Source organism: Leptonotus elevatus, chromosome 13 (assembly GCF_054856555.1).
Source record: "Leptonotus elevatus isolate MCC_2025b chromosome 13, RoL_Lele_1.0, whole genome shotgun sequence".
In the NCBI taxonomy this organism is placed as follows: domain Eukaryota; kingdom Metazoa; phylum Chordata; class Actinopteri; order Syngnathiformes; family Syngnathidae; genus Leptonotus; species Leptonotus elevatus.
Genome location: NC_141251.1, coordinates 16,938,308 through 16,959,586, shown reverse-complemented (window position 1 = coordinate 16,959,586; position 21,279 = coordinate 16,938,308). Strand labels below are relative to the sequence as shown.

Here is a 21,279-nt window from a genome sequence, read left to right as displayed (position 1 = left end):
GTGTTTGACTAGTAGGGGGCCGGTGCACATGGAACATATTGTAATTTATTAATCATATTCAAATGGATCATTCTTGAACACAAAAACACAAATGTTATTATTTCTCTATGATTTTATTGTTTGTCTTCTTTATTTATCTTTATGATAATATTTTACTCTACGTATAACTTTTAAATATAAGTGATTAAAAACAGTTGCATGGTTTGGGGCGAGATGATTTTGAGATGAATGATAAAAGACAGTTTCCTGTTTTTGCTGACTTTACAGTATTTTTTATTACAATTGCTATGCTCATGAATGACATAAGCTATAATTAAGGTTAGCATGTGCAGTTAAAACACGGACACAATGTGCATTTTTAATAATATATCTATTCATAAAAGAGATTGCAGTGTTTCTAAAATGTTATAAAGCAATAATGTATATACAAAGTTGTTGATATTTTGATGTGTGACAAGGATGGAGACATGTGGAATTTGAAAGCACAACCTGAAGTGTTTTCCATACAAGATGTTTGTTCGCAGAAAGAAGGTGATAACGTAGGCGGGGTCGCTTTAGAGGAGAGGACACAACCTCCTTTTGAAAGCCAACTGTTCATTCAGCTTGTGGAGAAGCATCAAGAAGTTCCGATTGGGGTATATAGCTCGTTTTAGCACGACGTGCCTCAGAGCATCGTGGAGGGAGAGACGTTGACGCAGCATCAGGTAGGCCAGCGCCAGGGTGGCTGAACGGCTCACACCCATAATGCAATGCACCAGAACTTTCCCTGGAAAGTCGCAGGAGGTGAGATTACAAATGCAGAAATTGGGTAGCACATGCTTACCTTGGTGGTCCTTTAGGCCTTTATTGATGAAGTCAGCTGCAGGTTTGAAGTACTGGCTAAGGTCAAAGTGATTCGAGTCTTCTGCTGGGATGCCGCAGTAAACGCAAGCGTTGCCATAGAAACGTTGGTCCCCGACGCTTCCCTGCTTGGAGTGAGCTGCGTTGAGGACGTGAGTGATGCCCAGCTTGGATAAAGTCTTTTTATTCTGTGCCACAGCTCTTGAAAAACAGACGTGAAGACATACAAGCCAGTTTCATACCACCAAAACATCATCATTATGACCAATATCAACATTACAACTAGATTTACTTACTATATTGTGAAGTCTGGTCTCCCTATCAGCACACCAAAAGACTGTTCACCATGGTAACAATCAGACTTGACTCGGCCACTCAGTCGAATGACCGACTAACTGGCCTGTTTTATACCAAGTCATGACACTAAGTGCAATTATGCAAAATGCCGTAGGTCATTCCCAACAGTAGTTTTGAAACGAAAATAACTCAACTGTCTGTTAACAGAGTCTGTTGTTGCAACTGCAAGCCTCTATTATCAAGGAAACTGAGTTTGCTGTATGTTCCCTTGTGTTAATGAACTCGTATATGTAGGGCCCCTACAGATGAATAATTGAGACTATAAGCTGTGTCCTTTATTCATTGCTAAAGACAATGTAGCTTTGATTAAGCAAACGGATTAAGCTAGATCACTGTAGCATAATGCAAAGTTTGAACATCAACATTTACATATAGGAAAATGAGACAATTGTACTTAGATCATGATTTAATTCAAATCTTTTAAAAGCAATTATTCAAATTATTATTGTTAAATTTGTTGTTTCCAACTGTGCCTCTGTACCGAGCCTCCACTTCCAGGTTTAAAAAAAAAGAAGAAGCTGCATTTCCCTAGGCGGTATTGTGACCCGTTTTGGGCTTTTTGATGGTTCTGACCAAAATAAAATACTACTAAGAGACAATCACAGCAGCCGGTCTTAAAGTACGTTTTTATCACTAGCATTGATTGTGACTCACCGGGCCAGCTCTGTGAAATATGTTGAGATAGGCTCGCAAATTGGGCAATGAAGCTTACAAAATTGCCAAAAACAATGTTGTGTGCCTCAATTTCTAACGTTCTATCTTTCTCTGCAATGATGGGGACAAAAACAAACTCCCTAAAATGGTTCCTCTCAATCATCACAGATGTTGTCTGATATTAAATAGTTAATGTCTAAAGGATTAATTTTTCTGGGCGGAAACTCAATGTTTTCCTTCCAGCCAATCCGTGGATGGCAAGCTACTATCATTGGCATATGCAAATTTCACTGCACGAATGCCCGCTCCTGATTGGTGGACTGTTTTCACACGGACGTGTTAAGAGTTTGTTTCTTGTGTCTTGTCTGCATAAGCAAATTTGGCTGTACGAACCCTCGCTCCTGATTGGTGAGCTGGTTTCCCGCTCGTTCCTCGATTGTCAGATTTGAATGTTGTGTTTACTGTTTACAAACAGCAGCGGAAAAAACGTTGAACTTTTCCTTTCAATAAAGAGCCTAACTGAATTTGGATGCTAGCCAAAACAGCAGCACCTACAGAGGCAAAAAAAACAACAGTCTTTCTAGTGAATGAAATTGTCTTGACACTTATCACATGTAAAATGAGAGTGCTAAAGATTATCTTGCATTAGTTAGACAATGCTATTAAGGACCATTTATGTCCAGAACTCAACCGAGTTTATGGATTCCTTCATAATTATTATTTTTGTTTTGTTTTAAATTCCAGTTTTCACTTGACATGCAACATGCAAGTTGTTAAAATAGTTTCAAAAATGCATTTGTGCCTTGTCCCATTTGAACAAATACAACAAATTATCAGTTGATTATTGTGGTCGTGTGTCGTGTAGAAGCTGTTTCAAACATAATATTTTTTCACTTAACCAAAACCAAAAAAACCCTTCTTGCACTAATACTGAGGCGTCACTCACATGTTTCCTATGTAGAGGTTTGGCCAGATTTCATCCACTACAGTAAGCTCCAGTGTGCAGGAATCCAGAATGAGTTCCAGTTGTTTAATGGGCGCCAGGTCCTGTTGCTCCTTGCGCCCTGACATGATCTCCTCACAGGCACTGGACAACACTGTTTGTGTGTGTGTGTGTGTGTGTGTGTGTGTGTGTGTGTGTGTGCGTGCGTGCGCGTGTGTGTGTGTGTGTGTGTGTGTGTGTGTGTGTGTGTGTGTGTGTGTGTGTGTGTGTGTGTGTGTGTGTGTGAGTGAAAGAGAGAAAGTGGAGTGTCTCATCACTGTCAAAGGCTGCTTGCTGAAGGACGCCAGCAGCTGCTTGTACAGACGTCGCTGGCCTCCAAAATTAGCTCACTGCTCTCTCTGTGACTCCGTGTTGCTATTTGATGTTGCAGGATCGCCAAATGTCAAAGTCGGGCACGCTGAGGTCACTCCAGCAGTGCAACTTCCTGTGTACTGCATCATATATCAACACGTATAGAATGTTGACAAAACTAGTTCTAAAGACCAAAATTGGCATGACATCATGACGCAGCATTTGCCCAAACTACAAGTTGGGGTCTAAAATGGGTAAAAGTTCAGTTTTTTGAGGTCATAACTATGAAGTCTCTTTTATTCAGACCAATACCAGTACGAGTATGCAACTCTTGAGTAGACACTGATAATCACCGCTTCTGTACTTGTTTTATTAGCAGAACCCTATATATCTGTAATTTATCATTTATAACAGGAATTTTTCCACTTCAAATGAAAATAGCAAAAGTAGTCCCACTCTTCAAAAAGGAAATAAGAATGATTTTTTGAATTACAGACCTATATCTCTACTACCACAGCTGTCTAAAATATTGGAAAAATTGTATGTGACAAGATTAAATAAATTCATAGATAAGTATAAAATTGTAAGTAACAGCCAATATGGGTTTCCCTCAAATCACTCAACTACCATGACAATAATAAGTTAACTGAAGAAATTTGTACAGCCATGGATAAAAAAACAAACATGTTTTAGTAAGCATTTTTGTGGATTTACAAAAAGCATTTGACACCTTAGATCATTAAATATTACTGCATAAATTGTTTAAATATGGTATATGGAGGTGTTGCACATCAATGGGCTGCCAGTTATTTAAAAAATAGAAAACAATATGTTGAATTCAATAGTAGGCAATCAAAACACAGTTATGTAAATTGTGGGGTACCCCAGGGATCAATTCCCTGGCCAGTACTTTTTCTTCTTTATGTGAATGATATTACAACCATTTCAAAATTGTTAAAATTTATTTTGTTCACAGATGACAACACTTTTTTTTATGTCGGGAATATATATATATATATATATATATATATATATATATATATATATTGTATTACAAGTAATAGAGAAAGAGTTTAAGAATATAATAAATGCTAACTGAATGTCTATAAATATTAGTAAAACCAGATTTATGATTTTCAGTTGTAGAAATATGCATGTCGAAGCAACACTGGCTGTGCAAGGCATTGAAATAGAAAGGACTAATGAAATTAAGTTTCTAGGTATCATTATTGATGAACATTTAACATGGAAAGCGCATATAGAATATGTCAAATCTAAGAGGTCACAAACCGTAGCCGTGATACACAAGGTCAAAGAATCATTGAACAAGAATGCTTTGTTATTGTTATATAATTCACTGAGCTATTGCATTGAAGTGTGGGTGGGTGTGCAGCCAAAACCTACACTGAAGCCATTTTTCTTTTACAGAAAAGTGCTATTCGTGTTGTTTGCGGCTGTGGATACAGAAACCACACTAATCAATTATTTATACAACTGAAATTTTTCAAATGTAATGAATAGATGGAGTTTAACCGCCTTAAAATATTGCACAAAGCGCATCATGAAATTTTATGAGTTAATATACAAACTAAATTCATGAAAAGGGAAAGTGAGTACAAATTAAGAGGAGCAGATATTTTTTCCAAACCTAAATATAGAACAAAACAAAAAGAACAATGCATTTCAACTCAAGGTGTCAGTCTGTGGAACAATCTGGATTGTAAAACTCAATCTTCTTATTTTCAGTTTAAAAAGCATAAAAGCACAATTATTGCAAAAATATATATAGTACAAGGACACACAGTTGAATTATTATTTTTATTATTTTGTTGTAACACTGAAAGCGTCTTGATCGCTCGTTGTCATTAAATTTGTGTTTGTTTGTTTTTTGTTTTTTATTGATCAGGGGCAGACAAAACAAGTTTTACTTCTTTCTGTCCCCTTTCATTTCTTTTGCTTTACTTTGAATTTGAATATTGCTTTATATTGTCTTTTTTCTTTTAAAAATTAATTAAATAAATTGATTTCTTGATTTCTTGATTTATTGATTGTTTGCTTGATTGATTGATTGATTGATTGATTGATTGATTGATTGATGATTGATTGATTGATTAGTTGCAAAATCCAGTGTGACATCTTACCCCATATAGTGTGACAATTTACCCATTGGAGGGACAACACGTCACATGTTCACTTCCTCTATTTAATGGCTTGTAACTCTGCACTGACACAAAGTAGGAAAATGACATGAACACCAAAAAATATACCCAAGACTTTGGTCTTTCAGCTGGTATACATTTTGTTTATATAAGATGTATTGATTCCAAGATATATATAAAAGTATAAAAAGTGATACAACTAGCCCCGGTCTCCCCTACTTTTGATACATAAAAAAAATGAATAAAAGACAGATCATTTTAAATACCTGTTTTTCCCAAAATAGCATTTTTTTCCTTAAAATTGCAAGAAATTAGCAATTTTTTTCCGATGTGCTCATAAAAGAATATTTTGTATAGAACACAAAATAAAAACAATCTTAATAAATACATAAAAATATATAATTAATAATTCAGTGGTCAGGAAAATCCACTGCATGGCGACAGGAGCGAGGAACTGCATGTAAAATCTCCATCAGCTCCTCGAGAGAGAGCCTTGTTGTCGAATGCTCACCCTTCGTGCCATCTTCTCTCACATTATCCTTCCTGGAGTCTTCAGTGTCGCATTTCACCGCTGACACTCCACTCATGACTGCGCTAAAGAGACGCTTAACTGAAGCACTCATACACTGCGTTGCCCTCCATGCACTTATACGCCACTTGACTTGACTGCCAAAGACAGGTGGGGATGTTTGGCAGAGGCAATCGCTTTAATGAGTACAGTACACTCTTTCACTGTTTATTAAGTTACCTCATATTTTACACAAATTACATAAATCACCTAACCACTTTGATTCTATCCTATAACATGCCAGTATTGACAAATGGCCTATACAGATATATACACAGGACTGAGTCTATATTGTTTGTATGCATAAATTAGTTCTGGTTTCCTGGAATGTTTGTGGCGCTCGCTCACAGGCAAAAAGAATAAAAACTTTAGACCATCTCTTAAAATTAAAAGCAGATATTTGCCTCCTACAAGAAACCCACCTACAAAAATCTGAAGAAAAATTACTTATTGATAAGAATTTTAGCCAAGCGTACTCTGCCCCTTATAACAGTAGACAAAGGGGAGTCTGTATACTCATACATAAGAATTTATTCTTTACTCTAAATAATACAATAACAGACCCAGAGGGCCGATACATTATTATTCAAGTGACTATATTTAATAAAATATATACATTTGGTAATTTATATGCCCCTAATAATGATGATCCGGCCTTTTTCCATGAATTTTTCTCTCAGCTGTTTGAATTAGCAGCGAACTCTACTATTATTATTGGAGGAGACTTTAACACAGTCTTAAATCCATTAATAGATTGTTCTAATAATACAACATGTATAAGGCGATTACAATCTACTTAAGTAATAGGGGAATATATGGGTGATTTTGGCCTCGTCGACAGCTGGAGACTTAAAAACCTAAATAAGAAGGAAATTACCTTCTTTTCCGCTGTGCACCGGTTTTGATTGATTTTTTTCTTACAAATAACTCTATTGCTGATAAAACTGTTACAAAAATACATCCTATTATTATTAGCGACCATGCACCAGTCTCCCTTTCCCTACAAGTTGATTATACCTTTAAACCACCACCGACATGGCGTTTTAACATCTCACTGCTAAACGACGCAGAGTTTGACAAAATTATAAGAAAAGAGTGGCAGACTTTTTGGAAATAAATGACTCCAGACCTATCTCCATCTCTTCTCTGGGAAGCTGGGAAAGCAGTAATTAGAGGTAAAATTATCTCATATTCATCTTATAAAAAGAAACAGGATCAAAAATTTGAAAAAGACTTGGAAGATCAAATTAAACAACTGACGGATGAGTACGCAATAAACCCAAATAACCAAATATGGACTGACTTACAAAATACAAAAATACAGTTAGACGATATGCTAACTAAAAAGAGTTTATAATACAACAATTGACTTTATAATACAAGGACTTTGAATATAATAACAAATCAAGTAAATTTCTTGCAAACCAACTTCAACGCAATCGGGAAAAATCTCTTATAACGGCTATTAAAGGGACAACTGGTGAATGCACACAATCACCAGAAGAATTTTTTTATAACTATTATCGCAACCTATACTCAGAAACTAACAAGCCTAACCCTGAGCATATTGAGGTATTCCTCAGTAGCTTAAATATACCTCAGTTAACTACTGAATATAAAGATATGTTAGATGCGCCACTTACTATAAACGAGTTGTACAGTGCTCATGATAGTATGCCTAATGGCAAAGCACCTGGCCCGGATGGTTATCCGGCTATATTTTTTAAGCACTTCTGGTTAATGCTTGCTCCACTATTCTTAAGAGTAGTAACAGAAATTAAAACTAATGGTTACATACGCCCACACATGAATACAGCAGCAATTAAATTTTTATTAAAGCCAGAAAAAGACCCCACCCTTCCATCAAGTTACCGTCCGATTTCACTAATTAACACTGATATTAAAATTATCACTAAGGCTTTCACATCTAGACTAGAAACAGTAATCCCGACAATCATTCATAGCGACCAAACAGGCTTTATTAAAGATCGTCACTCTACTAATAATATTAGGAGGCTCTTTAACCTTATTAGCATGTCACAGCGGCATGATAAAAAGGCAGTTATTATATCATTGGATGCAGAAAAAGCTTTCGACAAAGTTAACTGGTCCTTCCTCTTTGCTGTTTTAAATAAATTTGGCTTTGGGAAGTCATTTATTCACTGGGTGTCAGTATTATATGATTCTCCTAAAGCTACAGTTACTACTAATGGGATTATATCTCAGAGTTTTACTCTACAGAGAGGCACAAGACAGGGATGCCCACTGTCGCCTTTATTATTTGCAATATTTATTGAGCCGCTTGCATTAGCCATACGCCAGAAAAGAAGGATTCAAGGAATTCACTCTGGGGTAACAGAACATAAAATTAATCTATATGCCGATGATATTTTACTTTATTTAGAAAAGCCTGCTATTTCGTTAGGGAAGTATTTAACTAAATAACTAAATTCTCACAGTTATCAGATTATTCTATTAACTGGACAAAATCAACACTTCTACCTATTACAGAAAATTCATGGAACCCTGCAAGCCCACACTACTCATTTCCTATAGGTAATTTAAAATTCTTAGGCATAAAAATCTCACCTAAATTAACTGATTTAATTAATTTAAACTTTGCTCCACTTCTGGATAGCATTTATAGTGACTTGGAGCGTTGGAATAATCTTCCTATTTCTCTAATAGGACGAATAGCCACGATTAAAATGAAAGTTTTACCCAAAATAAACAATTTTTTCTCAAAGATTCCATTTAAACCTACGGCTAACTGGTTCCAGTTGTTGGACTCAGCCGTTACAAAATGTTACTGGAATAAAAAAAAGCAAAGATTAATCTATCTACTCTTCAGAAAAATAAAAGTTAAAAGTATGATAAAGAAACAAATTCCAACACTTCAGGGTACGCTCCAACCGCCTGTTTTAGCTAAAGATATTACCAAGCTTTCTCCAACAACAACAAAAAACCTCTCAAAAATATATAAGTTACTTTCATATACTGATAAAAGGTCTTTACCCATCTCGAAATGGGAGACAGACTTGTCTATAGCTCCGGAATCTGACTTTTGGATTCAAGTTTGTGAAAACGTATTTAAAATGACAAAACACACAAATGTACAACTTATCCAATATAAAATTATTCATAGAACATACATTACTCAATATATGATGAAGAAAATGGGACTCTCAGACTCCGACATTTGTCTCCAGTGTTTACAAAACACTACAGACACTTATTTTCATGCTTTATGGTTATGCACTCCGGTTATGTATTTCTGGACTAAAGTCTTAGAAAAACTTTCCGCTATCTTGGACTGTAGGATACCTTTATCTCCAAACTTGTGTTTGCTAGGTGACCTAACAACAACTGACTTACCACATAAACAATTTCACATTTTAATGGAAAAAATATCTGCCTCAAATAAAAACCAAATATCAAAATTTATAGAAACATGGTCTACGTATATAGAATATTTTAACCTAAATCGGGGTGGGGTGCCATCGGTTGGGACAGACCGCAATATAGAGCAGTGCTGCGGTCCCCTGTCCGTGTGCCCGCCGCGCAGCCCCCCCCCCCCCCCCTATATATATATTTTTTTTTAATGCACCACATACACTCACTGACATGCCTAGGAGGCGGGTGGATCAGAGCAGAGGGGGATATCATTTCCCTCTGCTCCGGTTCACCTGCTCCCAATTTTAATGCACCACACACACACACTTGTATATACACTGGGTGGGGTCACATTCAAGGTTTAGGGGTAGAGTTCGCCAGTCGGGTTAGCTTTCACTAAGAACGCTGGAGTGACGACCGGGGCCTTTCCCCGCTGGGCCTGCAGTGCCCCGTCCTGCTGCGTTGGGTTGGGGGCGCGGGCCGTGTCAGGGTGGGAGGGCGCTCCTGCTCCTGGGTTTACTCTCCGGCCGGTGGCCCCAGCGGGGCCCGGGGGTCGTCCTTTGGCGCTGCCGCGGCCTGGGGGGCCCTGAAGTGTTGCGCTTGCTCTGTCCTGGCAGGGGTCAACGGCTTCCCTCTTTGGTGGAGATTTTCATGCATGCCAGATCCACCACACCAGCATCTATTGAAACTCAGACACAATCTGCTTCTTCCTCAGGTCATTGAATTGGTGGAGGCTGGTGTCTGTGGATCTCACTCTGCTTCGTCTGTCCTTCCTTCCTTTCTTCAGTCTCTCCTTTGGTCTCTTGAGGTCTCCCTGATTTGTTGGAATTTAGATGTTTCTGGGGTTGGTGAAGGACTCTGGTTGGTAGCCCGGTGGGTGGTGGGGGGTGTCTGGTCGGTGCTGGATTTCACTTTCATTTCTTTTCTTTGGTCCTTCCTCGGGTCTCCTGACGGCGGTGATCGGTTTAGGTGAACGGTATGGGATTTTTTAATAGGTTTTTGGTGAACTAATGAATACACACACACTCACACGCACGCACACACGCACATTCCCATACTCACCCACATACAAAATAATAAAAAAGAGAAAAAAAAGAGCAATGATGATGACATGTCAAATCGGTAAAATTACAGAATGAACAATACTGAGCTCTTTAAAAAATAAAAATAAAAATTCAAAACAGGAGCACTCTGAAAAGGGAAGTTACATTGAATCCAGATGGAAAAGTTTGATTAAGTGAGACAAATTTGTGAAGCGTCATATTTGTTTGCTTGTCCATCTGTTTGTTAGTTAGCAGGCTCCTGATGACAAACAGATAATTGGTGTCATTATGATTCAGGCGGGGTGCGTAATTCCATTGATGCTATAGTTACAGTGAAAATGTATTACTGTATCTGCATCATTGGAGACTTTACGCTAAATGTTGTTTAAGTTCTTCCTTTGTACCTAACACCCCTCTTTAATACTGATTTTGTATCTTATTTTTAGCACGATAAAAATAAATAATAATAATAATAATATATATATGTTTCTATTAATTAGCTACTTTCTATAGAATAGCAGCTGTGAAAAAGGTAAATAAAACAACAAACGCAACGGTGGCCTATTGACCTGGACAAACTACTGTATTTTATGTTGAAACCTTTATTGGGTAATGATTCAAGATCCATATTTGGTGATGTTATTTTCAGTCAAAAATTGCTACCACATGCTTCAATGTGAAACAGCAAAACCACAGTGGAAGCAGAGTGCCAAAAAGGAGCTTGTCCCTAAAGCCATGAAATAGGCAAAAATGCATATTTTCAAAGAAATACAATTTTCAACGGCATTTTGTTTGATTGGGATATTAACAAATTACATCTTTCTGATTCTGATTCTGAGTTCATGATTTTTTCCAACATTTTCAATGTAAAGTTTGATGCGCTGTGCATAACAGAATAACAGCTCTCTGTTGTAACAGGTTTGTGATCAATAAAATAGATCTAGATTTCACACTGAGTAAATACATTTGTTAAATGAGATTACTGTATCTTCTTTTTATTTTATTTTATTTTTTAAATACGTTTTGTGACTATTTTGTTTGGTGGTATACTGTGGGATTTTTGGATGAATTCGATTTTTTTTAAATGCAAAATGTGTTCTTTGGATTAAAGATTGGGAAACACTGCTTTAGGGAGTACATTATATGATACTTATATATCATTATGAGTTTATGTCTTTTTTTAAGTGATTACATAGCTCAGATTATTTATATATTCATTTTATGTTTTTCCCTCTATAATAGGGATTACTTGGTACATCATATTTTTAAATGTGATATGACAGTACAGTATTCATTACAGTTTACTGTAGTTTTCTTTTTTATTTCATTATTTTCTTTTTTTTAAGAAATCCTCTTCCTACATTTGCCCAACAGGTGGCAGTGCGCCTGAGACGCAACCTTCAAGAAGCGCTCCTCTTGTCTGCTGTTGTTAGTTATTGCCACTTCCTGTTTGCCGTTGCTTGGTAGTGAAAGCAGAAGTAGGCATGAAGCACTCCTCCAATGCGAGACGAAGACGTCTCACCTCCTCCTCCCCCCCACACTCTGACACAAGCACTGACACTGGTTCTTTGGTAAGAAAAATGACTTCTACTTCTTACCAAAAGTATTTTATTTACACTGCCACACGTTTGACCTCACGTCATTTTTGTTCCATTTGCTGCATAATTTCACACGGGTATGTTATTGTATTAACAGTTAACAGTAAATCACTGCACTGTGCCGAGTTTCCTAGTTTTTTATTGGTTAGCCCTCACGGTTTGGTTACGGTTTTTCTTTTAATTTTCAGTATTTTATGTTTTCTTCCGAGTTACTTTACAGACTGAAAAGCCCATATTGTGCAAGTGAGTCTCATCACGTCTTGTGTGTCAGTGTGTGACTCAACAAGCAAAACAAGCTGACTTGACACTTAACGCAGCCTATCCCAGAGGGCTGCTCGTGTTGCCACAGAGGTTTTGAGGGGTTTCTTTGCATATAGTGCACTAATCGGTGGGAACATTTGCAGGAGTTAAACTGTAAATTGCCTGAATCCATTCTTGCCCCGGAAACCATTATTGATATTTATTATATGAAACCTGGAACGTTCTGTCTAGAGATTTCAATGCTAGGTTATTAATTGCAATGAATTAAAAATAAAAGTTGACCATTTAGGGAAGTCACTTTTATTTATTATATCTATCCGGCCTTTTGGGACTTCCTGTTGATGTTGCTGCTGTTGTTTTTCAGCTGCTTGTTTCATGTGACATCCTTTGGGACATGACTAATAACGAGGAATTTTTAAAGGAATTTAAGACAGAGAAGTTTTGGAAAGCCCAGTCTACTTTCAAATATACAGTAGATTCTAAAACCCTTTACCACACAGTTTATACACTTTTCTCATTGAGGCTTTTACATGTTATCACATTTCTCTCTTTAAACATTCTCAATGTTCTAACCTTCATAGTTTTTTTTATAAAATAGGCACATTACTGTAAAAAGATGCATGCAAAATTGCACCCCAAAAAAATTTCGCGAAAAGTGAACCGCGTTATAGCGAGGGAACACTATATACTAAAAATACTATTTAAATGGTGACTAATATTGTGTTATAATTAAATTACACTGAAGTCAAAGTTGATATTTGGATGATATTGAATGTGATTACCGCCTTGACAAACCATTTGTCACAGTAAAATAAAATAAATACCACCTAATGAAGCATGACAAGGTAAACTGACACGTGTGTTGACTTTGTGTACACTGCTGCCCGTCAGCATGCAGAGTTTGGTTCTTGTTGACCTTTGAGTCAAAGGGAGGAGCTCAACGGGCTGCGCTTTGGTCATCTTATCTACAGGTTACAGGGCAAGGACAGTTTATTTAATCTGTATGCTTGTCAATAGGAGGGGAACATCAGATTGTGGAGTACTGATATTGTCAACATTGATGTGTTTTTTTTCCCCAATATGAAAAATGAGATCTTCCATTCCACGAAGACTATAGCCAATATGCAGTCATCAAAATACAGATAATGGATCTAGCCTGCAGTAGTGGCTAGTTATCACATGAGACATCTTGACCCCAAGTTGCACTGAGTAGGTGTGAAAAACTAAAAATAACTGTCAGTGCAGCTCATTTAAGTGATGTAATGAACCTGTCGTTTCTTTCAAGTGATGATGACGCTAGAAGGCATCAGGAGGCTTTGAAAGTCAGCGTAGCCTCCTTCATGCTCTGAATGGCCCCTTTCAAAGCATCTGCTGAATCATGGAGTCATCTGTATTCTCAAGTGTTGTTTTGCTACTTAGTCTCTATGACTGTGTGTCTGTCTGCAGTGGCATGGCATCAGTGAGCAGTGTAAGTGCTTGGAGCAACAAGCAGGTAGCCCAGTGGCTGCAGGCGGAAGGATTCGCAGATTATGTGGATATGCTGTGTACTCGCCACCGCCTGGATGGACCCGGTCTTCTGACTCTGACTGAGGCCGACCTACGCGAGCCTCCTCTGAGCCTCAAGGTGCTGGGGGACATCAAGAGGCTGGCCACATCCCTTCGTCAGCTCCAGAGACAGAACCAAGCCCAGCTGGAGGAGCTGGGTCTTCTGCCTAGAGACAGTCTCCCACTGGGGCTTCCCACGGCGGCCGAGTGGAGCTGCGACAGAGGCGACAGGCGCTGCAACGGAGGCGACTTCTCCAGGGACGGCACTGAGCTTCGACAGAGGAATGGCGCTCCATCTGAATACGGAACCAGAGCGATATTGTGTCACTCACACTCCAACGGAAGATGTCGGCAGCATATGGCCGGAAGGCTGGACCCGGAGGTGTGGAAGACCATCTTGAGTGTCATTTATGTCTTTTTAGTGTTTGGCTTAACTTCCTTTGTTATGGTCATCGTACATGAACGTGTACCAGACATGAGGACCTATCCACCACTTCCTGACATCTTCTTAGACAGGTATCAGCTCTGAATGCATCCTGATAAACAACATATGGATTTCCCACTATAGTCCATGTGCACCTTGTCCCTATATCTAATCTGCATGCTGACACTGATATATTCTAACCCCTGACAGTGTTCCAAGAATCCCTTGGGCTTTTGCAATGGCTGAAGCCTGTGGCCTCATTCTGTGCTACATGCTTATGTTGATCCTGCTGCTTCATAAACACAGGTAACACTATTATCTTGACTCAAAATAAATTGAATAAAATGAATAACGAGGGGGGAAATGGTGGGGCTCTGCATTTGTGTTTGTCCGTTTGTTAGCTAGCAGTCTGCTTTTCTGTCTTTGAGAGAATGACAAAACATGTTAGGATTACACCGATGGTACTCCTAGGATGTGGGGGGGAATGCTTCTTTTGAGACTCAATGGCGAAAAAAAGAGGATAAAGTCCTCTTTCCGGATTTAGAAATGGAATGCCTTTTTGCTCACCACAAAAGCTTCTTTCGCGCATAGACGAGCCCGCAAAGTTGGCACATCGGAGCCATAAAGAAGCATTAATCCGCCTGCGCCTTTTACACAAAATCTAGCCAAGCGAGATATTGCCTCGACTGTGCGATAGGGCTTCCTACATTCAGATAATCAGATGACGCCAACATCATGTCTCAAATTTTGGAATAGAAGTGAGAGTTGACCTTCACACCCCTGTCACAGGATTGCAGAATGAAAGTTTGGGATCATTTCCCACTTGACAAGGAAGATAAAGTGCAATGTGTACCACAACTGCACGCCTACCATTGCCAACACAAAATAATGTATCAATATTATCTTATTTCGTATTGTCTACTAGGGCTGAACAATTTTGAAAAATTATCTAATTATTAGTGCTGTCAAAGTTAAAGTGTTATCTCATTGATTAATCACAAAATATATCACATTAATCATATATTAACGCAGATTAATCACATTATCAAATTTGACCGCAGATTATCCTTCAGCTCGACAGCGGACGGTTTCGTTGAAGGTAGCGCAGGTTGTGTTTGAGCAATAAACATTACTACATGCATTAAAGTAAAGCATGTAATAAATGTTTGCATATGACATTCAAAATATTTGTTCATGTCTAACTACTGGGGTCATTTTTTTCATTATTATGTATGTAATTAACTGATTAGAAAAAGGAGGACAAGAGTGTGTAGTGGTTCAAAAAATGTTGAAGACGTCCTCATAACATTAAATGCCGAAAGAATTTACGCATAACAGGTGTGCTTCAAATTTGGCAGGCAAAATTTTTTGATTAAAAGCTTTTTTAATTAAGTGATTAATCAAAATTCTAAGATGTGATTAATCTGAATAAAAACTGTAATTGTTTGTATAATTAATACGGAGTAGCAATATAGCAAAATTGAAAAAATGTTGGGTTTTTCTGACAGTATGAATGAACGGAGCTGAAGTTAATCTATGCTTCAAGAAGCAATTACTCACCATACAATTAATGCTTGGCGGAGGAAATAAACAATCTCCCCTCCCAACACCACTTTTTTGTTGTATTTAGGTCCATTCTCATTAGGCGGTTGTGTTCTCTGATGGGAACAGTGTTTTTACTTCGCTGCTGTACCATGTTTGTCACCTCGCTCTCCGTGCCTGGCCATCACCTCAAGTGTGCCAGTAAGGTGAGAAGCTTCCATGCGCCTTCTGTCAATTCTGATTAGAGAGCTTGTGAGTTGTTGTTTAGGAGCTTGCCGCTCCAGCTGTGAGTCACCGCATGACTGCCGCTAACTAGGCTCTCTTGTTCTCCCAGACGTACGGCGATTCGATGGAAAAGATACAGAGGGCACTGACAATCTGGGTTGGATTCGGGATGACTCTGACCGGTGTCCAAACATGTGGAGACTACATGTTCAGCGGACACACTGTCGTCATTACCTTACTCAACTTTTTTGTGACAGAATGTGAGTGGAATATTTTTTGGGGTATTTTCCTTGTTTATGCTAATAGTGGCCATGGGGCGTGGGCTTTTATTTACTCAGCTGCAGATAGGGAGGCTTACAGTGTGTTGTGTGTGGGGGAGGTATATATATATATATATATTTTATATATATATATATATATTATTATTATTATTTTTTGTATATATATATATATTTTTTGTATATATATATATATATATATATATATATATGTATATTTTTTATGTATATATGCATATTTTATATATGTATATATGTATATTTTATATATATATATATGTATATTTTTATATATATATATATATATATTTGTATTTTTTATATATATATATATATGTATATTTTTTATATATATATGTATATTTATTTTTTATATATATATATATATATGTATATTTTTTATATATATATATATATGTATATTTTTTATATATATATATATATATATATATATGTATATTTTTTATATATATATTTTTTATATATATATTTTTTGGGGTATTTTCCTTGTTTATGCTAATAGTGGCCATGGGGCGTGGGCTTTTATTTACTCAGCTGCAGATAGGGAGGCTTACAGTGTGTTGTGTGTGGGGGAGGTATATATATATATATATATATATATTTTATATATATATATATATATATATTATTATTATTTTTTGTATATATATATTTATTTTTTTTTGTATATATATATATATATATATGTATATTTTTTATGTATATATGTATATTTTATATATGTATATATGTATATTTTATATATATATATATGTATATTTTTTATATATATATATATATATATTTGTATATTTTTTATATATATATATATATATGTATATTTTTTATATATATATATGTATATTTATTTTTTATATATATATATGTATATTTTTTATATATATATATATATGTATATATATATATATATATATATGTATATTTTTTATACATATATATATATATATGTATATTTTTATATATATATATATATATGTATATTTTTATATATATATATGTATATTTTTATATATATGTATATTTTTTATATATATATATATGTATATTTTATATATATATATATATATATATATATATATATATATATGTATATTTTATATATATATATATATATATGTATATTTTATATATATATATATATATATATGTATATTTTATATATATATATATATATATATGTATATTTTATATATATATATATGTATATTTTATATATATATATATGTATATTTTATATATATTTTATATATATATATATATATATATATAAAATATATATATATTTTATATATCACGATGCTATCCTATACTTTACAATTTATTGACATAACAGGAAGTCTGAGAGAAGTTAATCTGAAGTCATAAACATGGATCATTTTGTGGAGTGTCCTGACTGTTTTGAGATGGGTTCGTTAATGGCCTATCTCACTTCTCCTTCTCCTCATTTGTCATCTCTGTCAAGAATATGTACCTTTTGGTCGACAGAAGCGCTCTGTTCTTTGAGGTGCAGGTAGACAGCTGAGTCTTAGCCTGAAGAGATTGCTCGTCTCTCTCTGTTGTCGTGACATGCACCTTGCTCACTGCTTGCTTGGTTTCCCCGAAACATGCATCAGTGCATTCTTCACTGGACTTGACAGAAAGTGCACTGAAGAATGCTGTTTTATAAATCTGGGCAACCAAGCAACCACTGAGCAGGAACATATCACACCATTTTTCATCGTTGTTTTTATCTCATGACGACAAGATAAAATCCCAAAGTACAATGGAATGCAATAATTGAAATTAAATAACTTTGATTAACATTAACGTTACAGGCTAGGCTAGTACGAACAGATATTGCAATTATTAGCTAAAGTATTATGTTTGTGATTTCTCCACATTTAGAGATCTTCAGTGATTTCCATCATTTTATTGTGATCTTGATTTAAATCACTGGTACACCATTTATTAGCCCTTAAAGATCCTGTCTTCACATAATGGGACTTGCTTTACATCATGCACCGAGTCTTCATAGACTGTTTACATGCTGTAGGTGCTGCTCTTTTGGTTAGCAAAGGAGTTGAATGATAGTGTTCATTCAACACCGTACAGTTTCTACTGCCTGATTTTTCTATGTAAGTCTATTTGAGGGAGCAGATAATGCAACTTTGTTAAATAAAATTTTTGCTATCCAAATTTAGTCAGTTTTCATACATACACACAGCTGTTGTGCAAAAAAAAAAAAGTGACTTGGCTATCCACGCCCCCCACACACACAATCATTCTGAAGCATTTTGTAAGCTGTGTAAAAAGGATTCAACAGACTGCAATGTGTATTCCGCAATGCAAGTTTGTTTTTGTTTTTTTAACAACTCGAGTCAAAAACCTGCTCGTGTGCTCTCAGGCAACATCAACGTAAGACACATCATGTCAAATATGAAACAAGTTTAGTCACTTGGAAGTTTAGTCAATTGTTTGCACTTAAAACAAGGACAAAATAGCTAAATAATCCACCGTTGGGCCTAAGAAAGTGTGGTGAAACTGGTGTGATTTTTATTTTCAAGGCTTGACTTTTAACAGGATGTGTTGTTACGCCAATGTTGCCCCGACTTGTCCAAGTGTTGCCGAGCAGACCGGGAAGGTTCATTGCAAAATCATGAAATGTGGAGTCAAGTGTACCTTTCTGTTTGTTGAACCCTGTTTGCACAATACAACAGGAAGTGCTACGTGCTAGCCATTTTTAAAAGATGGTGAGAAACATGATAGAAAATAAACAAGTCGTTACTGATTTTTTTCTTATCAATGAAAACAAACACTTAATTATGTGACTTTCTTGTGCCGGTCCATCTGGAAAACATTTGTTCTCAGCACATCAATCTTTCATAACCAACTATTTAATTTGTTTAAAGAGGGGTGGGTAATTGGCAATTAAAAGCCAGCCAGCCTCTTGTGAACCCATATTCTACTCACTTAATGGATGTCAAAATGGGCTCACTATCTCTGAGCTTGATGTTCTTAGCTTCTGTATTTACATTTCAATAGAGACTTTAGTAGCATTTATCAATTTTTTAGTAACATCCAGGTGAACAATTTTGGTGCAATTTAACATCTTGTTGGAAAAGCAACACTCAGAAAGGACATTCATTAATAGTAGTATGGGGGGGGGGGGGGCACATATTTGGTGTGACAGCGACTGTTTACATTCAACCAGATGGTGTATGTGGGACTGACTCAATGGCACAGTCAGGGCTAAAAGTTTGACTCATGGGTGTGTTATTTACAAAAGCGTAGAGCTGCCAATGTGGAGTAAACATTTTTGGCTGGTGAGTATGTTCGAACATACTCGCAAATACGTTTGAGCATACTCGCAAATACGTTCGAGCCGACTCGCAAATACGTTCGAGCCTACTCGCAAATACGTTCAAGCCTACTCGCAAATACGTTCGAACCTACTCGCAAATACGTTCGAGCATGCTCGCAAAAACGTTCGAACATACTCGCAAATGCGTTCGAACATACTCGCAAATACGTTCGAACCTACTCGCAAATACGTTCGAGCATGCTCGCAAAAACGTTCGAACATACTCGCAAATGCGTTCGAACATACTCGCAAATACGTTCGAGCATACTCGCAAATACGTTCGAGCATACTCGCAAATACGTTCGAGCATACTCGCAAATATGTTCAAACATACTCGCAAAATGTTTACTCCACATTGGCAGCTCTACGCTTCCGTAGTTATTCATTCAATTACTTGGGCACATATAATATTAATTTAATCTTAGTTAGGCTTTGAATACGCAGATGAAAGTCAGTTGAGTTAAGAGGATAAAATCCTTCTAATAATATCCTCGACTTCTCTTTTTTCCCCTTTGCCAGACACTCCAAGAACGTGGAATTTGATTCACACCATCTCTTGGGTGTTGAACCTCTTTGGGATCTTCTTTATCCTGGCGGCACACGAGCACTACTCAATCGACGTCTTCATCGCCTTCTACATCACCACGCGCCTTTTTCTCTATTACCACACCTTGGCCAACACCCGTGCCTACCAGCAGAGCCGGAGAGCTCGCATCTGGTTCCCCATGTTCTCCTTCTTCGAGTGCAATGTGAACGGACCGGTCCCCAACCAATACCACTGGCCTTTTAGCAAACCGGCTTTCATGAAGACGCTCATTGGGTAGGCTGTAATGCTCGCCCATTCATCTTGATGTATGCATACAGAGGGTATGCATGAAACGCGTTCACCAAAGGAAGCCAAAGATGTTTGTACATTAAAAAAAAAACTGCCTCTTTAGCCTAATAACTTAATTTTTGCACATGATATAATAATTATTTGTGTGTTGGTAGGTCTTAAGGTATGCATGCACTGAACACACTGTGGTGTTCCACTTTAAAAAAACGTTGTGGGGTTTTACATGGTAAGATCACTTTTTGGTAACTATGCCGTTTTTGCTACCAAAGAAGCTTCTTCTGGACAGCACTTCCTATTCAGCAAGAGTTATGGTGTTCATTGCCATACTCTTTTTTTTTTTTTTTTTGTGTGTGTGTATGTGTGTGTAATGACATTTGAGAACGGAAGCTTTTATGTCTTATATGAGACGCACCTACTCACGTCGGCAGGAAATAAATGTTTACTTTGTCAGGGTTTAAAACAACTATGCAATAGTGCTTATGCATTTAACGTGATTGTTTACAATTGATGTTTTTATTTGCAATGCAAGTGATGATCTCAATGCCTTTTGGCTCAACTACCCAATGTTTACAGCAGCAGGACGTGTTTATGTTTTATACTGACTGCTTTTTCAATAACAGTAGTTTTTGCTTTTGTTATATAAGTTGATTTTAAATAATTTGTGGATTGTTTTTAATTAAAGTCACGTTTCTGTTTACTCTTAACAACTGTGCCTACATATTTGAGGTGGGATTCTGCAGCGTCCAGGTGTGTTTTCTCTAAAGGAGAAAGCAAACCAATAATGACTTTCAGTGTTCACCAGAACAGAAAAGATTGCACTCAAAAGATCAATCTAAGGGGGAGGGTTTGTTGATGGGAGTTGCTTCAAATGGTCGGTGAGCAGACTTTTAATCCAAGTTGGA

At 36.7% G+C, this 21,279-nt stretch overlaps 2 protein-coding genes across 2 annotated transcripts; one reads left to right on the top strand and one right to left on the bottom strand.

The window, feature by feature from the left end:
• Positions 1-351: 351 nt before the first annotated feature.
• LOC147164028 (dual specificity protein phosphatase 13A-like) lies at positions 352-2,988 on the bottom strand. The gene is made up of 3 exons (XM_086093280.1): positions 2,798-2,988; positions 824-1,041; positions 352-766 (listed from the first exon to the last, which is right to left on the bottom strand). Exons 1-3 carry the CDS (start codon positions 2,920-2,922, stop codon positions 555-557), a joined length of 555 nt encoding a protein of 184 aa, XP_085949406.1. The 5' UTR covers positions 2,923-2,988; the 3' UTR covers positions 352-554.
• An 8,778-nt stretch (positions 2,989-11,766) lies between these two features.
• On the top strand, positions 11,767-21,007 carry LOC147164027 (sphingomyelin synthase-related protein 1-like). Its single transcript, XM_086093253.1, has 6 exons — positions 11,767-11,879; positions 13,614-14,228; positions 14,347-14,442; positions 15,767-15,884; positions 16,013-16,163; positions 20,062-21,007. Exons 1-6 carry the CDS (start codon positions 11,809-11,811, stop codon positions 20,364-20,366), a joined length of 1,356 nt encoding a protein of 451 aa, XP_085949379.1. The 5' UTR covers positions 11,767-11,808; the 3' UTR covers positions 20,367-21,007.
• Positions 21,008-21,279: the final 272 nt, after the last annotated feature.

Coding starts and splice junctions, on each gene's coding strand:
- LOC147164027 (XM_086093253.1), top strand. CDS start 11,809: ATGCGAGACGAAGACGTCTCACCTCCTCCTCCCCCCCACACTCTGACA. Junction 11,880..13,613: donor GCACTGACACTGGTTCTTTG/GTAAGAAAAATG, acceptor GTCTGTCTGCAG/TGGCATGGCATCAGTGAGCA. Junction 15,885..16,012: donor ACCTCAAGTGTGCCAGTAAG/GTGAGAAGCTTC, acceptor TTGTTCTCCCAG/ACGTACGGCGATTCGATGGA.
- LOC147164028 (XM_086093280.1), bottom strand. CDS start 2,922: ATGTCAGGGCGCAAGGAGCAACAGGACCTGGCGCCCATTAAACAACTG. Junction 1,042..2,797: donor AACCTCTACATAGGAAACAT/GTGAGTGACGCC, acceptor CTGTTTTTCAAG/AGCTGTGGCACAGAATAAAA. Junction 767..823: donor AGGCCTAAAGGACCACCAAG/GTAAGCATGTGC, acceptor GCGACTTTCCAG/GGAAAGTTCTGGTGCATTGC.